Source organism: Channa argus, chromosome 1 (genome assembly GCF_033026475.1).
Source record: "Channa argus isolate prfri chromosome 1, Channa argus male v1.0, whole genome shotgun sequence".
Classification (NCBI taxonomy): Eukaryota; Metazoa; Chordata; class Actinopteri; order Anabantiformes; family Channidae; genus Channa; species Channa argus.
The window spans coordinates 44,675,463-44,695,871 of record NC_090197.1 but is presented as its reverse complement, the minus strand read 5'-3'; the positions used below and the strand labels follow the sequence as shown (position 1 = coordinate 44,695,871).

Genomic DNA, 20,409 nt, shown 5'->3' with positions numbered 1-20,409 from the left:
TACTGGAGTGCATTATATGAAGACGAGGTTCTAATGTTTTGCCTTCATCTATGTTTAATTGGGTGGCCAAATCATTAGAACCCCCTCAACTTAGAAACTGAGAAATTATAACATTGTAAAAGTATTCATGGCAGAACTGCTGTATTGATGTGCATTAGGTGGTAAAGGTGTACCTAATAAAGTGGCCAGTGAGTGTATATAGTAGCAATATGTGGCTATTGGTACATAACCTTGTCAACACACTTATATGTAGCATATAACAACTTAGTATTTAGTTTCAAACAGAACTATTTTTTTTACATTTCTCTGTACATTTTTAGCCAACTGTAAAAATGTATTAAACATTTGACCAAACGTTTACATGGAAATGTATCTATTGAAAATATTGTCTTATTTGCTATGATTTATGTAAAACTATCTGTTTCAGTACATTTGAATGAGATCAATCTGGGTGATCTGATACTAAAGATGCCTCTATGATGACAGGAGATGCCTCTATCCTCTATGTTGTTTAATGTAACAAGGTGTAAATATCATCGAATAAAAATTAAATTCAGAAGTTTCATCTGATCTCCTTCTTTACATTTATTTCTTTATTAATTAGGCCTATTTTTTAAGAGGGGAATGTATGTAACTAGCAAACTAGCAAAAAGACAATTATAGTGCAAAGAACACAGTATCTAATTATCTGGTGAAATGAAAGTTTGAGAGCCAGTGATGGGACCAGATAATAAAAAACAATGTAAACCAGATAATAAAAAACAATCTAATATAATAAAGCTAAATTAAAATAATAACTAAATCAAGATTATTTAAATAACAAATAGATATGACAACTAATAGAATGTTACAATATTTAATGAAAACACAGCACAATTTTTCAAAATATATACAAATGTATCCAATTTCCCTCCAGGTTTATACAAAGAAAAATCTAAGACTACCACCCCGAAAAATCCATACTCATATTCTTTCATAGCGTAACAGCTTGTGGTTGTGCTGTTGGGCTGTTATGGAGGTTGGTTTAACATCATCATCCGTTATTACAGCTGGTTTACAATGTAAAATGCTGTCTGTACTTGTAAAAGCTTTTCAGCAGGAACTACTGCACATATTTTCTTATAAAGTTCATTCGTGGTCTGCTGCTGTATCCCCAGGACAGTTAGAGCACAAGTCCTCCTCATCTAAAAAAGGAAAAGGAAGAAAAATTACATATATAGATAATTTAGCAATTTTGTAAAGTCAATAAAATGTATTTAATATACAGTCTTGTTGTCTTCACTCTTACCATTATAGGTGGTCCCACACCATATGCAGTAGAAATGAATTCCTCTCAAATAGGAAGTTAAAATCTGCAGCTTATCAAAGGACTGTAAAAAAGAGGTACATATGCATTCATTACTATGGCCTCCTGTATGTTACCATGGTGGCAACAAGTGCTAAAACATTGATAAAATTTCATACATTTATTTGACATAAGTAATTTTGGTTTCATATAATATGATTAAATATTCCATCACCAAATACTAAATACTAACAGTTAGTTCCACAATGTCCTCCTCCTCGTCGTCGTCCTCCTCTTCAAAGCCTTCTGCCTCATCATCAGCATCTGCTTTAGGCCAGTACCAGTCTTCTCTGGGGACAGTGATGCCCTGAAATGAAAAAAATAAAATAAAATCAAAAACTGGTAAACTATGATACACAATAATTATCTCTGCGTTAGGGGATTTAAATGTAAATCTCACTACAAAGCAACTGCATAAAGATTTTCAAAAATAGTGTTAGCATTGTGATCATCTTGAGCATGTGCTGTTATCATTGTTCCTCCAACCTTCTGGCTGTCAAGCTGCTCACAGGCTCCCTGACTCCTCTTGAGATCTCCTTCAATTTTCCGCTCTTCTCTCTCTGTCCTTACTCTTGACCTGGAATATCAAAACAAACAGAATTATACAGATTATGTGATATTTTTATTATAGGAAGGGGCACTATTTAGAGGTGTATTGCATCTCAGACAGCAAACTTCACCTAAAATCCTGCAGAGATTTGTTCTCGTTCTGTTGTTTGGCGTGTACTTTCTGTCGATAATTTTCAAGCTCCTCCTCAGCTTTTCTTTTCTTCACCTCTTCCATTCCGATACCACCTCTGTCTGATTCAACATACACATAGATGGTAAGCCACCAAGTGAAATTTACAGCTGTTATCGAATACACTTTTAATCCACAAATGTGTCAATTACCAGTTTTTATATTTAGAGGAATTGGATCAACCCTCCCTGCTCCTGCGGAGGTGGAACAGATTATTATTAGTACATCAAACAGCGGCAAAGCAGACAAAAAAAAAAAAAAGACAATTCAGTAAAGAAGACACTTGCCCTGCTTCCCAAGACCTTGACCAGCTTTGTAACCCATTTTCTGCAGAAGTGCAAATCCTTTGTTCTCATTGGTAATGGAGCTCTGTAAAGCAGTTTCTCGACTTTCCTTCTCTTGCTCCTTGTAGCTCTTCTGGCGGTTTGTGATATTCTTTTCCTTTTGCTGTGCCTCCCTTTTCATAGCTTCTTTTACTCTCCGCACCATGCTGACACCGGGTTTCACGTCTTGTCTGGCAGACACACAAAAAAAACATTAAAAACTTAAACTATACCATTATTGCTTTTAATTGTACAAGGATGGCGCCACAGGACAACAAGCTACACTTTAATGTTATCAGTCTGACACTTCTGACACATTCACATTTTAATAAAGAACAGACAACATTACGCTTACATTTTACCGAGGAATGCATCAGACATATAATCCTCTTCATCATCAGACATTATGACCGCGCATGAATTGAAAAAAAATACAGACGAAACCTGCTACACTAAATTACTGTTCTCTATTTGCTTCATTGACGTTTGTTTCGTTCAAATACACATTCCGGGTAGTTACAACGTGCACCACAGGTATGAGGTTCCGGTGCGTTTAATAGATTGTCTAAAGTAAAAGTAAATTATTTTAAGTACATAGAGACAACTAGACAAAAATAATAGATATAAATTCATTTATTTATGTTGATAATGTTTAAGCTGAAGGTTCTTAGCACATTTCCTTGGTTTCACATCGGACAAACTTGAACGCGACACCGCCGATACTCGTCGTCATTTATCCTGGGTTATCGAAACACAAGTAAGATGAACGATTTGATTTAAAATGTCCCATATTTTAGGTAAACGTGTTTCCAAACATGCAAATATTTTAAAATATGACAGCTACAGCTCTATTTAGGTACTTTAGGTTAGCATGTTCCTCGTTGTCGCTAGCTAGATTATGTGGCTAACCAGCTCGTCTATCAAACAGCTGGAGGCAGATAGCTGTCAACACAGCAGCAACTAAAATGCTTTAATTGCTGTCATATTTTAATTTGCTACATTTTACATGTCACATTAGAACGAAATTTAAAATGCCTATCAGTCAAGCATTGATAGCTGCTATAGCTGTGTAATTTTATTTAGTTGTGTAACTTATTGTGCATTCGGCTCACATTACCGCAGTTATTTAAATTAATGTCCACATGTGTTTTAGTAGGACTTAATGGCTTTTAATTTCGGATAAATTTTAGATATTATGATCCGCAAATTTAAGGTATCAAGTTGTGCTTTATTATATGACGCTTTTTACGTGTGATTCCAATCACACTAGGCGGCGAAGATTTACAGAACACACCTCCCATTATAACATTTGCAGAGACGACGCGGTACAGAATTGTACTATAAGGTTCTTGCCATGGAGCTGGCTCACAGTTTGCTGCTTAATGAAGATGCCTTGGCCCAAATTACTGAAGCAAAGAGGCCTGTCTTTATCTTTGAATGGCTCCGCTTCTTGGATAAAGTGCTGGTGGCAGCAAATAAGGTGACTATACAAATTTCACAGTTGTTTTCCTCAGGCCCTTTCAGTAATTGCAGTTTGTGATTTTTTTTTTTTCTTTCTAACTCTTTGCTTGAATGGCAGGTTGATGTAAAGGAGAAGCAAAAGAAGCTGGTGGAACAACTGACAGGACTGATCAGCAGTGCCCCTGGTCCACCAACAAGAAAGCTGTTGGCCAAAAACCTTGCTACCCTCTACAGCATTGGCGATACCTTCACAGTTTTCCAAACTCTGGATAAATGCAATGACATCATTAAAAGCAAGGATGACACACCTGCATACTTGCCTACAAAACTGTGAGGTCCTATTTTTAACGCAGTGTCATTATAATTGCCTACGATCATATACATTTGCAATTTTGGACAAATACTTTAGACCCACCATCAGCAGTATTAGGAGTTAACCCAAATGTTTAATCTGCAGAATGATGTTTCATATTTAAAAGAGGAAATTATGTGTACATGAAGCTGCATCAGTGGTATTTGAAAGGGTTTTAGTACACACAAAGTTTAGGCCTTTAGTGCTGCCTCCTAAGCTACAATTCTACAGTGTAGACGTGTTTGGACATGTGTGCTAAATCTAACAAATAATGCAAATATTTTAATAGCATTTTCATCAAATAAAGTAAAGTGATCTATAATGTATACTTTTATTGTAATGCATAATGCGATAACAAAGTAATTTTTCTTGTAGTGCTGCTGTGGCATGTGTTGGAGCTTTTTATGAAAAGATGGGCAGGATGCTGGGAAGCTCCTTTCCAGACACCATTAATAATCTATTGAAGGCATTAAAGAGTGCAGAGGTATGTGTTTTAAGAGAACATATTTGGGTACTTAAAATGGTTAATGGTTTTCCCCTGTTCTATAGCAGAGATGTATGAAGTCAGAATGTATGATTGAATATAGAAGAAAATATGAACTAAACTACATATTTTCAAAAACGAATCAATTTTATTCATATTGTTACTACTTATACTTTATTGATCTAGTCACAAGGCAGAGGAGAAATCCTCCTCAGCCTCCAGAAGGTGCTCAGTGGACTGGGTGGAGCTGCAGCTTCATGTCACAGGGATATCTACAAGAATGCACGATCTCTGCTCACAGATAGGTCCATGGCTGTACGCTGTGCAGTAGCAAAGGTTGGTGAAGGATTTAACAAATTTGATCCAATTTGTTGTTTATGGGATAGTTAGAAGGAGACAACTCTGTCATTAGATAAAAATGACCTCTAACTTATTTTGTTGTTTTTTGTTGATCAAACTTAGATGTGTTGTGCAAATCTCCTCCCTATTGTGAAAGTTGTTTTCTCTTTTACAAAACATGACACCAGTTTTTTATATATACACACACAACATGTACTATATAGTAGAAGTTGTGTTACATATATATTGTAATTAACTAAGCATCCATGTTGTTTGTATGTATCATGAATATATTATGTAAATTTAATCATTATTGCCTTATTACACTAATATTATACCATATTTGCTCTTAAAGGGTAGTTGGTTGTGCAACAGTGAATAAGACAGGAGATGTTTCCTCTTTTTGTGAAATGCATATATTACTAAAATGACTCAGTTTTTGCTCTTACTTTTTTTGCATTGTTTATTTGGTCAGTGCTTGTTGGAGCTGCAGAATGAGGCGGTGTTTATGTGGACCACAGAGCTGGAGAATGTGGCCACTTTGTGTTTTAAAGCGCTGGAAGGATCCAACTATGGTGTTCGTGTAGCAGTGGCCAAACTGCTGGGGACAGTCATGGCCACCGCTTTGATGCCCAAACAAGCGGCTGGTAGGTTCAAGAATTTATTTGTGTACAGTAGGCGTTCATCTTCCACATCACTTATCATTTACTTGTCACTTTGCATATTAATGGCCTTTTTTCCATCAGTGATGCGCCAGAATGTGAAGCGAGCCACTCTGGAAGAAGTGCTGGAGCTAATGGCCACAGGTTTCCTGCGTGGTGGATCTGGCTTCCTAAAGAGTGGAGGGGAGATGTTGAAGGGTGGAGGCTCTGTGAGCAGGGAAGTGCGGGTGGGCGTTACACAGGTGAGGTGACTTCTCAAGATGAACAAGAAGCCCACATTTTCTGATTTATACACTTTACATAATATAATCTTTCTTCATCTTCCTTAGGCCTATGTTGTGTTTGTGACTTCGCTTGGTGGTCAGTGGCTTGAGCGCAACTTTGCCACATTCCTGTCACATGTTTTGGACTTAGTGTCTCATCCACGGGCAACACAGACACACGTCGAGGCTGTGTACTCGCGCCGCTGTGTCTCCTTCATGTTGCGCGCCACCCTGGGAGGCTTGCTCGGAGAGAAAGCGCAAATTGCAGCCGGCAAAGAAATCTGCCAAGCCATCAGCAAGCAAATGAGGGCTGTGGGTAAGGAGGATGGGGGGGAAATATCTCGGTTCAGAGCATTACAGAGTAAGTACTCATCCATTATTATCACCTTTAATTCTTTCTTTATTCAGCTTTCAAAATCTTTGCATGGTTTGCGCTTGTGCTGTGTAGGAAATAGTTTTTTTTTATTTTCACCCTTATGTATGCAAATGGCTTTTCATGTTTCTTGCTTTCTGCTCTTTTTCTCTTTTGAAACAGTTCATCTTTCTTTACAATTTTTTTTTAACCACAAGCAACATCATATGTCAGTAGAATTACCCACCATTAGCCAGCTCAGCATTTGAGTTACTCAAGCTTGTATTAATGCATATCTTTCATGGCTGTCTGCCTGTAAATTCACATTCTGTTATTGCATTACAATCCCTGAGGGGCAGAAAACATAACTCTCTCTGACTGTTGACATCTGGCTTACCTCAGCATAAAACCTGCATGTGCCACTAAAATCAGACATTAGGACAAATCCATTTGGTCCCCCCAGAAACATTTCTGTTTTTGTTTAAGTTACAACCTATTTTTATTATTTGTTACTACAACAACAAACCAATCAATTTAAAATCACTTCCTAAAAGGATGATTCTTACTCTGATTTGCTTTGCGACCTTCAAAATATGTGAAGCCTACAGTGTTAATGAATTTAACTTGACTTGACTTAATGAATTTTAAATATTATTTGAAAATGATGTTGAATGTTGGTGTCTGTCAGGAATTCGGTTTTAGGCTCTTCACTGTATTTGGTGCTTGTATCTTGTTCATCAGCTTAATGTGTAAAACTACAAATTCAAAATTAAAACACAAAAACCTTAATGCTATAAGTATAAGAACATTTATTTGCTAAGCTTAAAAAACTACCACAGTTCAATAGCACCTTGTAAACTGCTTTCATAGATCTTTTCCTTAAGTATCATCTGGCTTGATTGTTGCCTGTTCAGAGCTCTGAGGATTTTAGGTAATGATAAATGTCCGATAGAGGGGCGCTTTTTTCTTCTGTCTCCTTTATCCTTTAATAAAAACATAGTCACTTTTTCCATATTTATTCTTTTTTGTATATAAAAATCCCCAGAGCTCTGAGGTGTTGGCACATAGAACAGCGTGCTCTTCTTTTGTAATAGGTTTGTGCAGTAGTTGCAAAAGATTTCAGATTAATGTGACAGCAACGAATGGCCTAATGTGGCCAGTCAGTTAAAACCTACAACATATTTATTTAATAGTTCCAGAGGATTATTATTAACAATATCAAGTTGCCTTTGGTTGTGTGCTACCTTATCCATCAGTGCTATATACATTCTGAATAATGTATTAAGTATAAAATACTGTATTTTTATGTGATAAGTTTAACTTACTTACTTTTAAAAAACTTAAAGGCTTTTAATAACTTAACAACACTATGTAGCCATAGTTTTGCTGTTGGTAATCATGTAATGTTTTTTATTTCATTTTCTACTGACGCGCTCTCTGTGTTTGCTTCTGTTTTTCTGCTACATTTTTCCAGAGGCAGTTGTGAATGACATCAGTGGAGAGAACAAGGCAGGGGCAGCTGATGTCTCTGCCAGCCAGCATGTTATGGTGTGTGCACTGAAAGAGCTGGGTAGTCTAGTTCAGAGCTTGAGTGCCACAGCTTCCCCACTCATCCAAGAACCCTCTATAGGTGGGACTTACAAAATATTAAACATCATATGATGCATCTGTTTTAGTGCTGTCAAGTTTAAGTAAACACAAGCCGGGTTAGAGACAGTAACCATGTTTGTACATTTTGTTCTATGTTTTAACATTAACTGTAATTATTCATTCAACAGGAAAACTTTCTGCTTGCACTGTTCTTTACTTCCAGTCAGAAGGAATACATTTAGACTGACTATATTAAAAATGAAAAATGAAATCATATTCAAGACCATGATTTCTTCCCAGGACTTCTTGAAACTGTGACATCAGTACTGCTGCACCCAAGCATGGCAGCTCGTTTGGCAGCTGCATGGTGCCTGCGTTGTGTTGCCGTGGCGTTGCCCTATCAGTTGACCCCACTGCTGGACCGCTGTGCAGAGAGAATCAACAACTTGAAGAGTTCACCTGAGGCTGTGAGCGGGTACAGCTTTGCTATGGCTGCTCTGCTGGGAGGTGTACATCAGTGTCCACTGGGTATCCCCCACTCAAAGGGCAAGGTATGTGGCCCCTAACGACACACAGATCATTACTCCTGCTGGTTCCTTCTTGTTTGTTACTGTGAATCTTCACCCTCACTGATCAACTATAGCACGCTCATTGTTTGATAAAGATATAAAGACTGACCTGTGTTCTTTTCTTCTAGTTAGTTGTGAGTATAGCTGAAGACCTCCTCCGTACAGCTGCTCAGAATAGTCGACTGTCTCTGCAACGCACACAGGCTGGATGGCTGCTGCTGGGGGCACTCATGACTCTGGGTGAGTGTACCAGCCATTTCCTATTTCTTGGCAATTCTACCTCCAACCAGCATGACCACCACATATGACCACCACATCTTCTTTGCATGTGTTACCAGGTTCGTCCCTTGTTCGCTATCACCTTCCCAAGATGCTGCTTCTATGGAGGAATGTGTTTCCTCGCTCCCAGAAGGAGCTGGAGGCAGAAAAAGCAAGAGGAGACTCCTTCACTTGGCAGGTGACTCTGGAGGGTCGAGCCGGAGCACTGTGCGGTAAAAACACACCTTCCCATTTACCTTCACATGTTTTGAAAAGTCAGCAGACACGTTTCTGACCAACACTCCGTCTTCTGTAGCCATGCGTAGTTTTGTGGCCCACTGTCCTGAGCTCCTTACAGAAGATGTGATCCGTAGACTGATGACTCCCATTGAATGTGCTATGACCATGATGTCCCAGTGAGTGTGATGCTGTTAAACATTATACAAATACGGACATATATTTTGTGTTTGTTGCGAGATTTCAGGACTTTAGTTCAAATTATTTATTTTGCCATGTGTGATACTAACCCATTATAATCTCCTTTTCTTTCACAGTTTTCAGTTTGTATATTTAATTAGTGTCTTATTGTCACTCTTTGTCAGGGTGCCTGCCATCATTAAAGTCCATGGTGCTCATTTAAAAGCAAGTGCAGCAATGGTGAGGCTCAGGTTATACGACATCCTGGCTCTGCTGCCTCCCAAGACCTATGAAGGTAACACACATATACATTTTTTTGCAAGGCATAAGTAAGAACATATAGAAGGTGTTTTAAACCCTATCATCTTCTCATGTAGGCAGCTTCAATGCCCTCCTGAGGGAGCTAGTGGCTGAATTCACTTTGACTGACAACTCAGCCAACACCACCACCTCTTTACTACGCTCTCTCTGTCACTATGATGACAGTGTGCTAATGGGCTCCTGGTTGCAGGAGACTGACCACAAGTCTATAGAAGATCAGGTGAGTTAAAGTTACCTATAATGTAAGGAATCCAAAGACAGTAGTGGTAAATCATCTCTAAAGAAATGTAAATCCTTTTGTTTGGCTATTTTTCCTACAACAGAAATTCTCATCTTAATTGCAAACAGCAACTATCTCTGCTATATTTGTCCGATTTCTTGGACACTATGCAAAGTTTGGCTGTGCTGTTGGTGTTAATATTACTATATCACTGTCCCTCAACAGTTGCAGCCTAATAGTGCATCTGGCAGTGGAGCACTGGAACATGATCCCTCTTCTATATACCTGCGTATCCCTGTAGGTGAAGCCATCCCTGGGCCTCTTCCATTGGGTGTGTCAGTCATTGACGCTTCAGTGGCCCTGTTTGGTGTGGTTTTCCCTCATGTCTCTTTCAAACACCGGTAAGCACAGGTTTAGCTGATGCATCAAAATATGGCCATACTTGATTTTTTTTTGTTTTGTTCTCCTATTGTATTTTTTATGTTTGCATTCACTCTCCCACTATTAATATTTCTGATCTGCCTGTTTACAATTAATTGTTCCCAACTTTGTATATGGTTCAGGCTGCAGATGTTAGACCACTTTGCAGAGTGTATAAAGCAGGCTAAAGGAGTTCGACAGCAGGCAGTTCAACTGAACATCTTTACTGCAGTACTTAGTGCTCTCAAGGTGTGAAAACTTTCTTTATATCCTCTTAAAGGAAACCGAAATATCATGTTTTATCATTTAGGTATAATATACTTATTATTGAAATGTTGTATTTATTGCTTCCTTTCAGGGTCTGGCAGAGAACAAAAGTACTCTGGGTCCTGAGGAGGTACGTAAGTCTGCCCTAGCCCTAGTGATGGGTGCGTTGGACAATCCAAACCCCATACTGCGCTGTGCTGCTGGAGAGGCACTGGGCAGGATGGCTCAGGTGGTGGGAGAGGCTACTTTTATTGCCAGAATGGCACAAACAAGTTTTGACAAGTAGGTGTTTTATATGTGTATTTTATATTCTTATTTTTAAGTCCTTTTTACCTGGTGAGATCACGGAGACTTGGTCAACACAGCATTATTACAATCAAGGACTCTTTAACTACCTTTTTGCCCTTGGCTTCAATGTTGTGATTAATATCTCTCCTCTAGACTGAAGTCGGCTCGTGATGTAGTTTCAAGGACGGGCCATTCGCTGGCTCTCGGCTGTCTGCATCGATATGTCGGAGGAATTGGCTCTGGCCAGCACTTAAAGACCAGCGTCAGCATCCTGTTGGCACTGGCCCAGGATGGGTCCTCTCACGAGGTCCAGGTACAATGTATTACTCAGCAAGAACATACTGTATGTTACAATTCTCTCATAGTTGAGGTTATTTTAATATCTTTTGTTGATGCAGATTCTTCGATTTTAACTGAATTAAAGTTTAATTAACTTGTATGTACATGTAGTTTTGATTTTGTATTTAATTTCATACTATACACAATCTAAATTACAAACATCAAGATTTGGGTTCACCATTAGTACTATATCCAGTCCTAATTCAGATATTGTCTGTGCTTTTTGGCAGACATGGGCTTTGCACTCTCTGGCTCTGATCGTGGACTCCAGTGGTCCCATGTACAGAGGCTACGTGGAGCCCACCCTGTCTCTTGTGCTCACACTGCTCCTCACTGTGCCCCCATCTCATACAGAAGTGCACCAGTGTTTGGGCCGCTGTCTGGGTGCTCTCATCACCACTGTGGGACCAGAATTACAGGGTACCAGTAGAAGAAACAACATCCCAAACCTTGTTCAATAACTCTTTATGTTGTCATTTGACTTTTTTCTTTAAAAATCTAAAATACCATTTCCTGGCCAATAGGTGTCAGTGTTATCAAATGCTGTTTCCTTTTCCTCTATCTACCTACTCTGTGTCATTGCGTTTGCTAGGAAATGGAGCCACTATCTCCACCATCCGCTCATCCTGCCTGGTTGGCTGTGCCATAATGCAGGACCACTCTGATTCTCTTGTGCAAGCAGCAGCCATTTCATGTCTACAGCAGCTACACATGTTCGCTCCACGCCATGTCAACCTGTCCAGCTTGGTGCCTTGTCTCTGTGTAAGACATATACCTTTCAGACAAAACAATTAATATAGTTAAACTCTGTCTTAATTCTTGTCATATTTTCCTTCTGGGATATTTGCAGGTGCACCTGTGCAGCTCTCACCTGTTGCTGCGTCGTGCCGCCGTGGCCTGTTTGAGACAGCTTGCCCAGAGAGAAGCTGCAGAAGTCTGTGAGTATGCCATGACCATGGCAAAGCGATCAGGAGACAACAAAGACAACACCACAATCAGTGAGTACAAAGCCTGATGACCTATTTAATCAGTATACCTCAGTCAGACACTGTAACAATTGTGGTGCTGATTTTTGTTTCTCGGTCAGATTTGAACATCACAGAGACTGGTTTGGAGGGTGTTCTGTTTGGCATGCTGGATCGGGAGACAGACAGGAAGTTGTGTTCTGATATCCATGACACCCTGGGGCACATGCTGTCTTCTCTTGCTGTGGAAAAGCTTTCTCACTGGCTAAAACTCTGCAAGGATGTCCTGGCAGCAACTACAGGTAGGTCTACCAAATGACAAAACGTGACACATTAACATTTTGAAGTACAGACAATGAAGTTGGCATTACTTAAAACCATGGACATGATTGTTTCTTTGACATCAATAAATTATCCATCTCCTCTTTCAGATGTAGGAGGAGCTCTTGCATTTGAGGTGGAAAAAGATGAGGAAGATTCAGAGAAAAAAGATGAGATGGACGATGACACAATGTTCACGGGCCTGGGTGAAGAGTCCAAGCCCTCCGTAGCTCCACGCTGGGTTACGCGGGTGTTTGCTGCAGATTGCTTGTGCCGCATCATTTTGCTTTGCGAGAACGCAGACAAAGCACATTTCGACCTGGCAACTGCTCGCTCTGCAAAAGCCAGGAACCCCAAAGGTAGCATTTACCATACTGCCAGAGAAGAGTAGCTCAATTTCGCTTAAAGATTTATTATTGATTTATACCCTCTTTAATCCTTTGTCAGTCCAGTTTACGTTTGATTTATTGTTTTGGCTGAGCAACTCCACATCCCAAAAAATCCATTTGGTTTTAAATATTTTTTTCACAATGTGTATAAACTCCTCTGAAATAAGGTAGCAGTCTATAGGCTGTAATGTAACAGCAGATGTAGTAAATTTACAGTTTAGAAGGCAACTGAGCCAAATGTATTGATTTGGAGTGAGTGGATAGTTGGTCTGTATGTAGATGTTTCAAACTAATGTCTTCAAAGGTGCACTTAATTACTGTAGGTTTCATCCTTAAAATCTATAAATGCTGAGTCACAGAATTCACTGCATGTATTTAATGTTAAATTAATTCTTATTAAAAAATGTGCAGCAGATTCGCAAATAAATAAAACAACAGTAGCTGTTAAATTTATGTTTTAAAGTTATGATTTGTATAAAGTTTGATATTTTAAATTTTACAGAAATTGTGTTATAAATTTTATAATATGCAGCTTCTCACCGAGCACACAATCCTCCGTTTCTCTGTTTGTGTAGGAGATTTGTTGGTTCTCCATTTGTCTGACCTCATCCGCATGGCCTTTATGGCAGCCACAGACCACAGTAACCAGCTGAGGATGGCCGGCTTGCAGGCCCTGGAGGACATCATTAAAAAGTTTGCATCTGTACCGGAGCCTGAGTTCCCGGGCCATGTTATCCTGGAACAATACCAGGCCAACGTGAGTCAAAAACACATCAAACTGTACTATCATATAAAGGGCCAAAATAAACAGTAAATGTAAAACCAGTTTAAGATGTAAACCAACAATTTATATATACATTTAGGTTGGAGCTGCTCTTCGACCTGCATTTTCACCTGATACACCATCTGACATCACCGCTAAAGCTTGCCAGGTAAGATATTTTTAAGTTTTTTCTCCTGTAATGTTCATTTAAAGAACCAACCTCACAAACCTGCTTCAATTGCAAACTTCAGGAATGGAGAAACACATTTAGGACCTAGCAACCAGCTCTGCTTGTACTGTAACTATTGGCAGTTAATCACTACTGCACAGTGAGTTCAAATACCCTTAAAACTTAGCAGTATAGGCTCTTTTGTGTTAATACTCTTTGACTTTGTGGACCAATGTGTAGTATGAGGAAAAACAAACATACCTGTCACTAGTGTTAAGAAAAAAAAATGTTCTTTTGCCCAGAGACCCTTTTGCTTCCTTTTATTAACTAAAAGCATAAATAGTCCCAGCACGTCAGTCTTAACAGTTATTAACTGATCTTTGACTACCCTCCCTCATGTGCTCTTGGATGCCTTATCAACTTTCACAACTTTCTTTAAAAATAAATACTTAAGAGAGTCCATGGGTGCTTTACTGTAAATTATTTTTTATTGTTTATCCCTTTTGAATTCTATGTATTTAAAGGTGTGTAGTACATGGATTGGTAGCGGCGTAGTCAGTGACCTCAATGACCTCCGGCGAGTCCACAACTTGCTTGTGTCATCACTGGACAAGGTCCAGGCTGGAAAGGGCTCATCCAGTCAACTGTACAGTGAGAGTGCTACCACGATGGAGAAACTCGCTGTGCTAAAAGCATGGGCTGAGGTGAGACCAGAAAAACCTGCTCGGAGCATTTTCCCGTACTTCTTATTACAGCTGTACTAAGGCTGCAAATAATGCACATAACAAATCAAAGTGTATACTCTGGCCTTCTTGCACAGGTTTATGTTGTGGCGATGAAAATTAAAAAAGAGGCAGAATCTAAACCAGCTAAGCCAGTCAGAAGTGTAGATGACGATGAAGAAGAGGAAGATCTGAGCGCAAACGTGCTTCCACCTGACAGTCTTATCACGTTGGTGCAGCCGGAGCTGCCTTCGCTGAGCCACCTTTGGCTGGCCATGCTGCGGGATTACGCTCTGCTCACTCTTCCTGCTGAGTTCTCCAGTCAGCTGCCCCCTGATGGTACACAACATATCTTTGTTGATCAAATATATTTCTAAAATGTTATATTTAAAATTTTGAGTTTTATTAGCTAGTTAGTGTTATAAAAGTTTTTTCCCACACTTGTGTGTCTGTGTTCAGGTGGAGCGTTTTATACTCCAGAGACTATTGATACAGCAAGGCTGCACTATCGCAGCTCATGGGCCCCTGTGCTGCATGCTGTGGCCCTGTGGCTTAGCAGCACTGGGTTTGGAGCTGATGAAGAGAAAGAAGAGGTCACCTCACCTCCCTCAAAGGCTCCCAACCTCCCACAAGGAGCGTCCTCCACCACAAAGACCTTTGAGGAGTCTGTCCAAGACAGGATGCATCTAATGTTGGGTAAATAGACACTGAGCAATCATCTGTGGTGTAGAGCATTTGCAGTAGTTTGCTTTTCTCAGAAGGAGCTCCCAATACACTGCAGTCAGACTTAAAAAAAAAAACCAAACAGGAACTGATTTAGTTTTTTCTTAAAAACGTTATTAAAAAAAGACAGAATAATTACAGTGCGAGTGCATTTTTGTGTTCTGTCTCTCAGGTGTCAGTATAGAGTTTCTTTGCTTCCCACGGCCTGAGGAACCCATTGAACATGTGATGTCCTGCCTGCAAGCGCTTTGCACTTTGCTTGAATCCCTTTGTGCTAAGACCCATATTGCAGAGGACCAGGTAAAAACACAAGTCAGGCTGCAAAATATCTGGATGTTAGTAGAATGGTGAATGTATTATGCCACTTCTTTAGAACTGTAATTCTGTCTAAACCCTATGCTGCATTACATATTTGACATACAGTTTAAATTGAAATCTATATAAATAATTATTCTAAAATATGGGAAACGGTGTGTAATAGCGTACAAGGTATACAAAGTATCAAATACAAAATAGTGGATTTCATGAATGTCCTTTTATTAAATACAACTTCCAGTATTTATTGCATTGGTCTACTTCAGATGATTTACCAGTGATGCTAAGTTAAGGCAAAAGTGTACAGTATCTGCTAAATACAACAGGATCATATGATATTTACTGATTTTATAAGGTGACATGGTTCACACCAGTGCTCCATCACACAGTTAACCAACACACAATACTACTGGGAATTTCAGGGCTTTAAAGGGTACAAATGTTGGATCCTACAAAGTCACAGAGGCAAAGTTGTATCGCTCTGTGGAAATGAGTGTTGCCGGCCTCATCATGTCCCTTTCTGTCTTTGGAATCGAAAAAAGTATACTGCAATTTCAAACATTGCCACACACTGCTAGAGAGAGAGAGAGAGAGAGAGAGAGAGAGAGAGAGAGAGAGAGAGAGATATATATATATATATATACACACACACACACACACACACACACACACTGTATTTTCCGTCTCTAAATATCAATATATACAATATATAGTTTTTCACCTTGTTTCTTTTCTTATGGTAGTTGTTGGCAGTGGAGCTCCTCAACGTGCTCCACAGACTGCTATTGACCCGGGATCCTCCTGCAGTACAGCTCCAGGTCACAGCTGTCGTACAGGAGACCTTAAGGGCTGCACAGGACCACCTGCAACGACAAAGAACAAGCGAGGGTCAGCAACACATACTAGAGACTCAGACTTGTTAACATTACAGTACTTTACACTTAAAATACTGTTACATTCTGAAAATGATGACTGAACAAAAAATAGTAATATAAAATAAGATGCAAGTTAAGTCTCATATTTATAGTAAAATTATTTCAGTTATAGTGATTTGTAGGTCACTGTGTCATGTTGTTCAGGCAAAGAAGAAGAAAGAGAGAAAGACTCTCGGCCCAGTCTAGGGGAAGGAGGAGAAACAGGGGAACTCGTTCCTGGCAAGTCTCTGGTGTTTGCAGCCATGGAGTTGCTTGTGTTTATCCTGGTCCGCCACTTGCCGCAGCTGAATACCCGTGTGAAAGAGTCACCCAGCCATGTGCCATTCAGGCCTCAACGACTACCCGAAGAAAGTGCACGCCTGGTGGCTAACACAGTTTCCATCCTGGCAGAACTGCCCTCTCTCTGCTCTCCTGCGGGTAAGGCCTGAGGCGAACTGCTCCAACAGACCATGTGAAACAAAAAAACAAAGGGACATACAAAAGAATCACCCATTTCTATCCTATCTGCACACTGTACTGATAACACCTCATCCCAATTATTATTATTTTTAGAACAATTAGTGTTTCCATTCTGCACTGTTAAGATTTGCATATAATTATGATTAGCTTAACGATTATAATTATAAATTATAAATAAACTCACTAAAAAGCCAGATTCGGTCGTGGTTGCTTTGTGCTCCATTCAAAGAAAATCTGCCTGTCAGTGAACCTTTCCTGAATAAATAATGATTAAAAATGTGTACAATTAGGCACAACTATGATTATTATCGACATAACAGTGTTGGATTCACTATCATTTCTCACAGTTTCTTGTCTTGTTTTATAGGAAGCATGACCATCTTACCTACTGTGCTCTTCCTAATCATTGGAGTGCTGAAGGAAACTGCAGTTAAGACTACAGACAACTCTGTGCCTGTGCCTGTGTCAGCTGCCCTGCAGGGAATCAAGACCATCATCACCTCCCCATTGGTCCGGGGGGAGAGCACACAGACGCAGTGGACTGGGCTCGTGAGGAGCAGCCTGGCCTCTGTGCTTGAGTACTCACATCCAGGTAATGCAAATGCCTTTCTGTGAGGGTGAGGATGGGGAAAACCTATGACATAATACTTCTATTATTAATAAAAAATTATGTTTGCATTAATGTGTATTGCTGCAGATGAATCCAGACCTGACATGGACCAAGTCAGCATGTTGACAGCGATCACACTCTTCCTGCTGTCGGCCAGCAATGAACTTGTTGGAGTGACCGTCCTGCAGAAGGGCTGCATGGAACGCTTCCGAAATGCCCTCAACTCCAGTGACTCGTGGGTAAGGACCTAAGTGTACAAAAAGTGTGTAAACAAAAGGTGTATTAGGTTTTCCAGTTGTGTGTGGCCAATTTAATTAGTTAGTTCTTTTTTTTTTTTTTGCCACAGGTTCAAGCCCGGTGTTATCAGTTGCTGCTGTCAGTGTTTCAGCACTCCAGTCGTGCGCTGTCTGCCCCATACATCCATGCTTTGGCTCCACTCATGGTGGAGAAGCTGAAGGCAGTGGAGCGTAGTCGGCCAGGGACTGCTGCTGAGCTTCACGCTGTGCAGGAGGGCATCAGAGTGCTGGAGAATCTGGTTGGCATGGGTGAAGAGCAGAACCGTACGTATGCCCTTGCTTAATGGACCAATAAAGCGCGTTGATTGGTCCATTAAAGTATTCAGCTCCATTAGAGTAAAGTGTAGCTCAGTGCCATTCGATGTGTGCTGTCACAGATTAGAGCAGTAGATCAATGAATGCTAAATTTAGAATCCATGTACTGATTTAGCCAGTGTTTGTTTCATATATTATTATTTTTGCATTGTTAATTTAAAATTAAACATTTTGCAACTTTTTCCTGACAGATCTTGTATTTATTTCTTCTGTTAACCAAGTGGCACTGCATACTTGCAAAAGTTGATAGATTTTGTTACATTAAGGTGTTATGCCATTGTTGATCAGTTTTCAGTTGTTTTTTTAGAAGGGTATATAATATGGAGGTGGTGCCACAGTATATATCACACATTGGTTTTATTATTTAAATTATTATTTATCATTTGGAACTACTGCTTATTGTCATTACAAATCAAACTACCAATTGTTTCCTTAAGTAATTGAATAATTACTTGGCAATATAAAGTCTCAGACTTAGTCTAAGACTAGGAAAGCAGCATTGGAGAAAACTAAATGTTTGATTTTTTTCTTTTTTTGTGAGGTATAATTTTCTATTCAGTCTTTATCCTAGTCCGAATTGAGTATTCTAGTATATCTTAACCATGAATAAGTCCAGCAAATAAAAAATGTATCTACCGCTTAGCATTCCTCGATAAATTTGATATACACTCACTGACCACTTTATTAGGTACACCTGTACAATCTAATACAATCCAAAACAGCAGATCTGCCATGAATTACACGTTTACAAGCTTATAATTTTTCAGTTTTTCAGTTAAAACTGTCAGAAAGGTGATGATTCTACTCTCTGTTTATTATAAACACAGAAAAAAAATTGTTCTAATGTTTTGGATACCGGGCCAAAATTTAAAACAACTTTATCTTCTGCTGTATTGGATTGCATTAGATTGTACAGGTGTACCTAATAAAGTGGCCATTAAGTCTACATTCACTAATATATACTCACTAAGATACTGTCACTTACTGTATCTGGATTACTTTTATGTTACTTTGGCTTATTCTGAAATATATCAGACTGTGCTATAATGATCAGCCAGCTTTTGTGATAATCAGTGTCCTCAGATACATTTGTGTTCATTGAAATTAGAACTGTACATTGCTTTTCTGCTCAAATTAGTTTTTCTGTTTGTGGTTGCCGTTTTTTTTATTTCTCATTGTTTTATGTGTTTAATAGGTGTGCAGTTGCTGGCTCTTCTTGTACCAACCCTTGTTTCCTACCTTTTGGATGAAAATGCCATCTCCTCTGCACCACAAATCTCTAAAAGCCTGCATGATTTTGCACTTCAGAACTTAATGAGAATTGGCCCCCTCTATCCAGCAGCCTTCAAGATAGTAATTGGTGCAGCACCTGAGCTTAAAATCCGTCTGGAATCTGCTATACGGGCCAATCAGGCTAGCAGCAAAGCTAAAGATGCAGCAAGGCAAGCTCAGCCAACTGTGCAAACTGCACCAACCATCAAACTCAAGACAAGCTTCTTCTAAACACTCCCAACAATGCACTGCAAACTGTCATAGCCCAGTTTCATGTTTTTTTTTTTTGTTTTTTTTTTAAAGAGAAAACTGCATATCATATCTACATCGACTCCAGTTTCCTGAATTCTTTAATTTATTCTACAAGGCGTCCTTGAAGTCAATAAGACAATTATAAAAATATTTTTGAAAGCTTTTGAATGTTCACTTTAAAGTCTATGGGAAATTTTGATAGTTCGAATGTATTATTTCTAGATTTATTGCACATTTTTAAAGGGACACAATTTACTTTTTTCCAGAACTCATTAAGTTACTATGACATTTTTCATTGGGATGTCGAAACACAGGTAGATATATTTATTTAGTTTCGTCGTGTGTGTGAATGTGTGTGTTTAATAGACCCTTTTTTATGTGGCACAACCATTGTGCTTCAGTGAATGGTAGTAGGGTCTGTTGATTGTTACTGATGTGTGTTTTTTTTTTTGTTTGTTTTTTGCTTGCTTTTTTTTAAAATATTCATTTCACATCATCTGTTGTTTTAAGCAAACATTAACATTTTCCAATAGACCGTGCATTTCTCTCCTGATAACTGTGGAATACTACATAATTTAATGTAGGTGTTGCTTATCATACAAATGGTTTTAATATAACTGATTGTGATCCATGGATCTGTGTAATAGCCTCATGAATTGGTGAGTGTAGGCTGCCTGTGTAAAATTCCACTCTTTCTAAAAATGTGAATAAAGTTGATTTAACCTCATTGTGCTATTGCCTTTATTTGGTTGCACAATTTACAAACAAACGCTGTTTGGCGACGAAATACAAGCAGACACACACACACATATACATATATATATATATATATATATACACACACAAACACACACATAACATAATGTAAAAGTGGCGATTGATTCAGGTCGAAAT

At 39.1% G+C, this 20,409-nt stretch overlaps 2 protein-coding genes across 4 annotated transcripts; one reads left to right on the top strand and one right to left on the bottom strand.

Annotated features, from left to right (window-relative positions):
• Positions 1-842: 842 nt before the first annotated feature.
• gpatch11 (G patch domain containing 11) lies at positions 843-2,913 on the bottom strand. Its single transcript, XM_067525518.1, has 8 exons — positions 2,763-2,913; positions 2,372-2,598; positions 2,237-2,278; positions 2,026-2,146; positions 1,832-1,922; positions 1,539-1,652; positions 1,289-1,370; positions 843-1,184 (listed from the first exon to the last, which is right to left on the bottom strand). The coding sequence occupies exons 1-8, from the start codon at positions 2,810-2,812 to the stop codon at positions 1,129-1,131; spliced, it is 783 nt and encodes a 260-aa protein (XP_067381619.1). The 5' UTR covers positions 2,813-2,913; the 3' UTR covers positions 843-1,128.
• Positions 2,914-3,032: 119 nt separating this feature from the next.
• heatr5b (HEAT repeat containing 5B) lies at positions 3,033-20,242 on the top strand. Of its 3 annotated transcripts, none has more exons than XM_067525458.1 (36): positions 3,033-3,164; positions 3,678-3,887; positions 3,987-4,198; positions 4,596-4,704; positions 4,891-5,040; positions 5,519-5,690; positions 5,790-5,947; positions 6,035-6,329; positions 7,795-7,950; positions 8,211-8,461; positions 8,608-8,719; positions 8,818-8,970; positions 9,054-9,153; positions 9,340-9,449; positions 9,532-9,695; positions 9,921-10,096; positions 10,259-10,364; positions 10,474-10,664; positions 10,824-10,983; positions 11,240-11,429; positions 11,602-11,771; positions 11,860-12,007; positions 12,097-12,276; positions 12,406-12,654; positions 13,260-13,441; positions 13,548-13,616; positions 14,141-14,320; positions 14,437-14,677; positions 14,798-15,034; positions 15,234-15,361; positions 16,120-16,264; positions 16,456-16,728; positions 17,138-17,362; positions 17,468-17,619; positions 17,727-17,940; positions 19,187-20,242. In XM_067525458.1, exons 2-36 carry the CDS (start codon positions 3,762-3,764, stop codon positions 19,492-19,494), a joined length of 6,192 nt encoding a protein of 2,063 aa, XP_067381559.1. In that variant the 5' UTR covers positions 3,033-3,164; positions 3,678-3,761; the 3' UTR covers positions 19,495-20,242. The 3 variants fall into 3 exon arrangements, with proteins under 3 accessions (XP_067381559.1, XP_067381565.1, XP_067381573.1); XM_067525464.1 differs by having other exon boundaries at positions 3,071-3,164; positions 3,723-3,887; positions 6,035-6,284; XM_067525472.1 differs by having other exon boundaries at positions 3,094-3,164; positions 3,723-3,887.
• The last annotated feature ends 167 nt before the right edge of the window (positions 20,243-20,409 follow it).

Coding starts and splice junctions, on each gene's coding strand:
- heatr5b (XM_067525458.1), top strand. CDS start 3,762: ATGGAGCTGGCTCACAGTTTGCTGCTTAATGAAGATGCCTTGGCCCAA. Junction 6,330..7,794: donor TCGGTTCAGAGCATTACAGA/GTAAGTACTCAT, acceptor ACATTTTTCCAG/AGGCAGTTGTGAATGACATC. Junction 15,362..16,119: donor CCCATATTGCAGAGGACCAG/GTAAAAACACAA, acceptor TTCTTATGGTAG/TTGTTGGCAGTGGAGCTCCT.
- gpatch11 (XM_067525518.1), bottom strand. CDS start 2,812: ATGTCTGATGATGAAGAGGATTATATGTCTGATGCATTCCTCGGTAAA. Junction 1,923..2,025: donor AAATCTCTGCAGGATTTTAG/GTGAAGTTTGCT, acceptor TTGATATTCCAG/GTCAAGAGTAAGGACAGAGA. Junction 1,371..1,538: donor AGGACATTGTGGAACTAACT/GTTAGTATTTAG, acceptor TCTTTTTTACAG/TCCTTTGATAAGCTGCAGAT.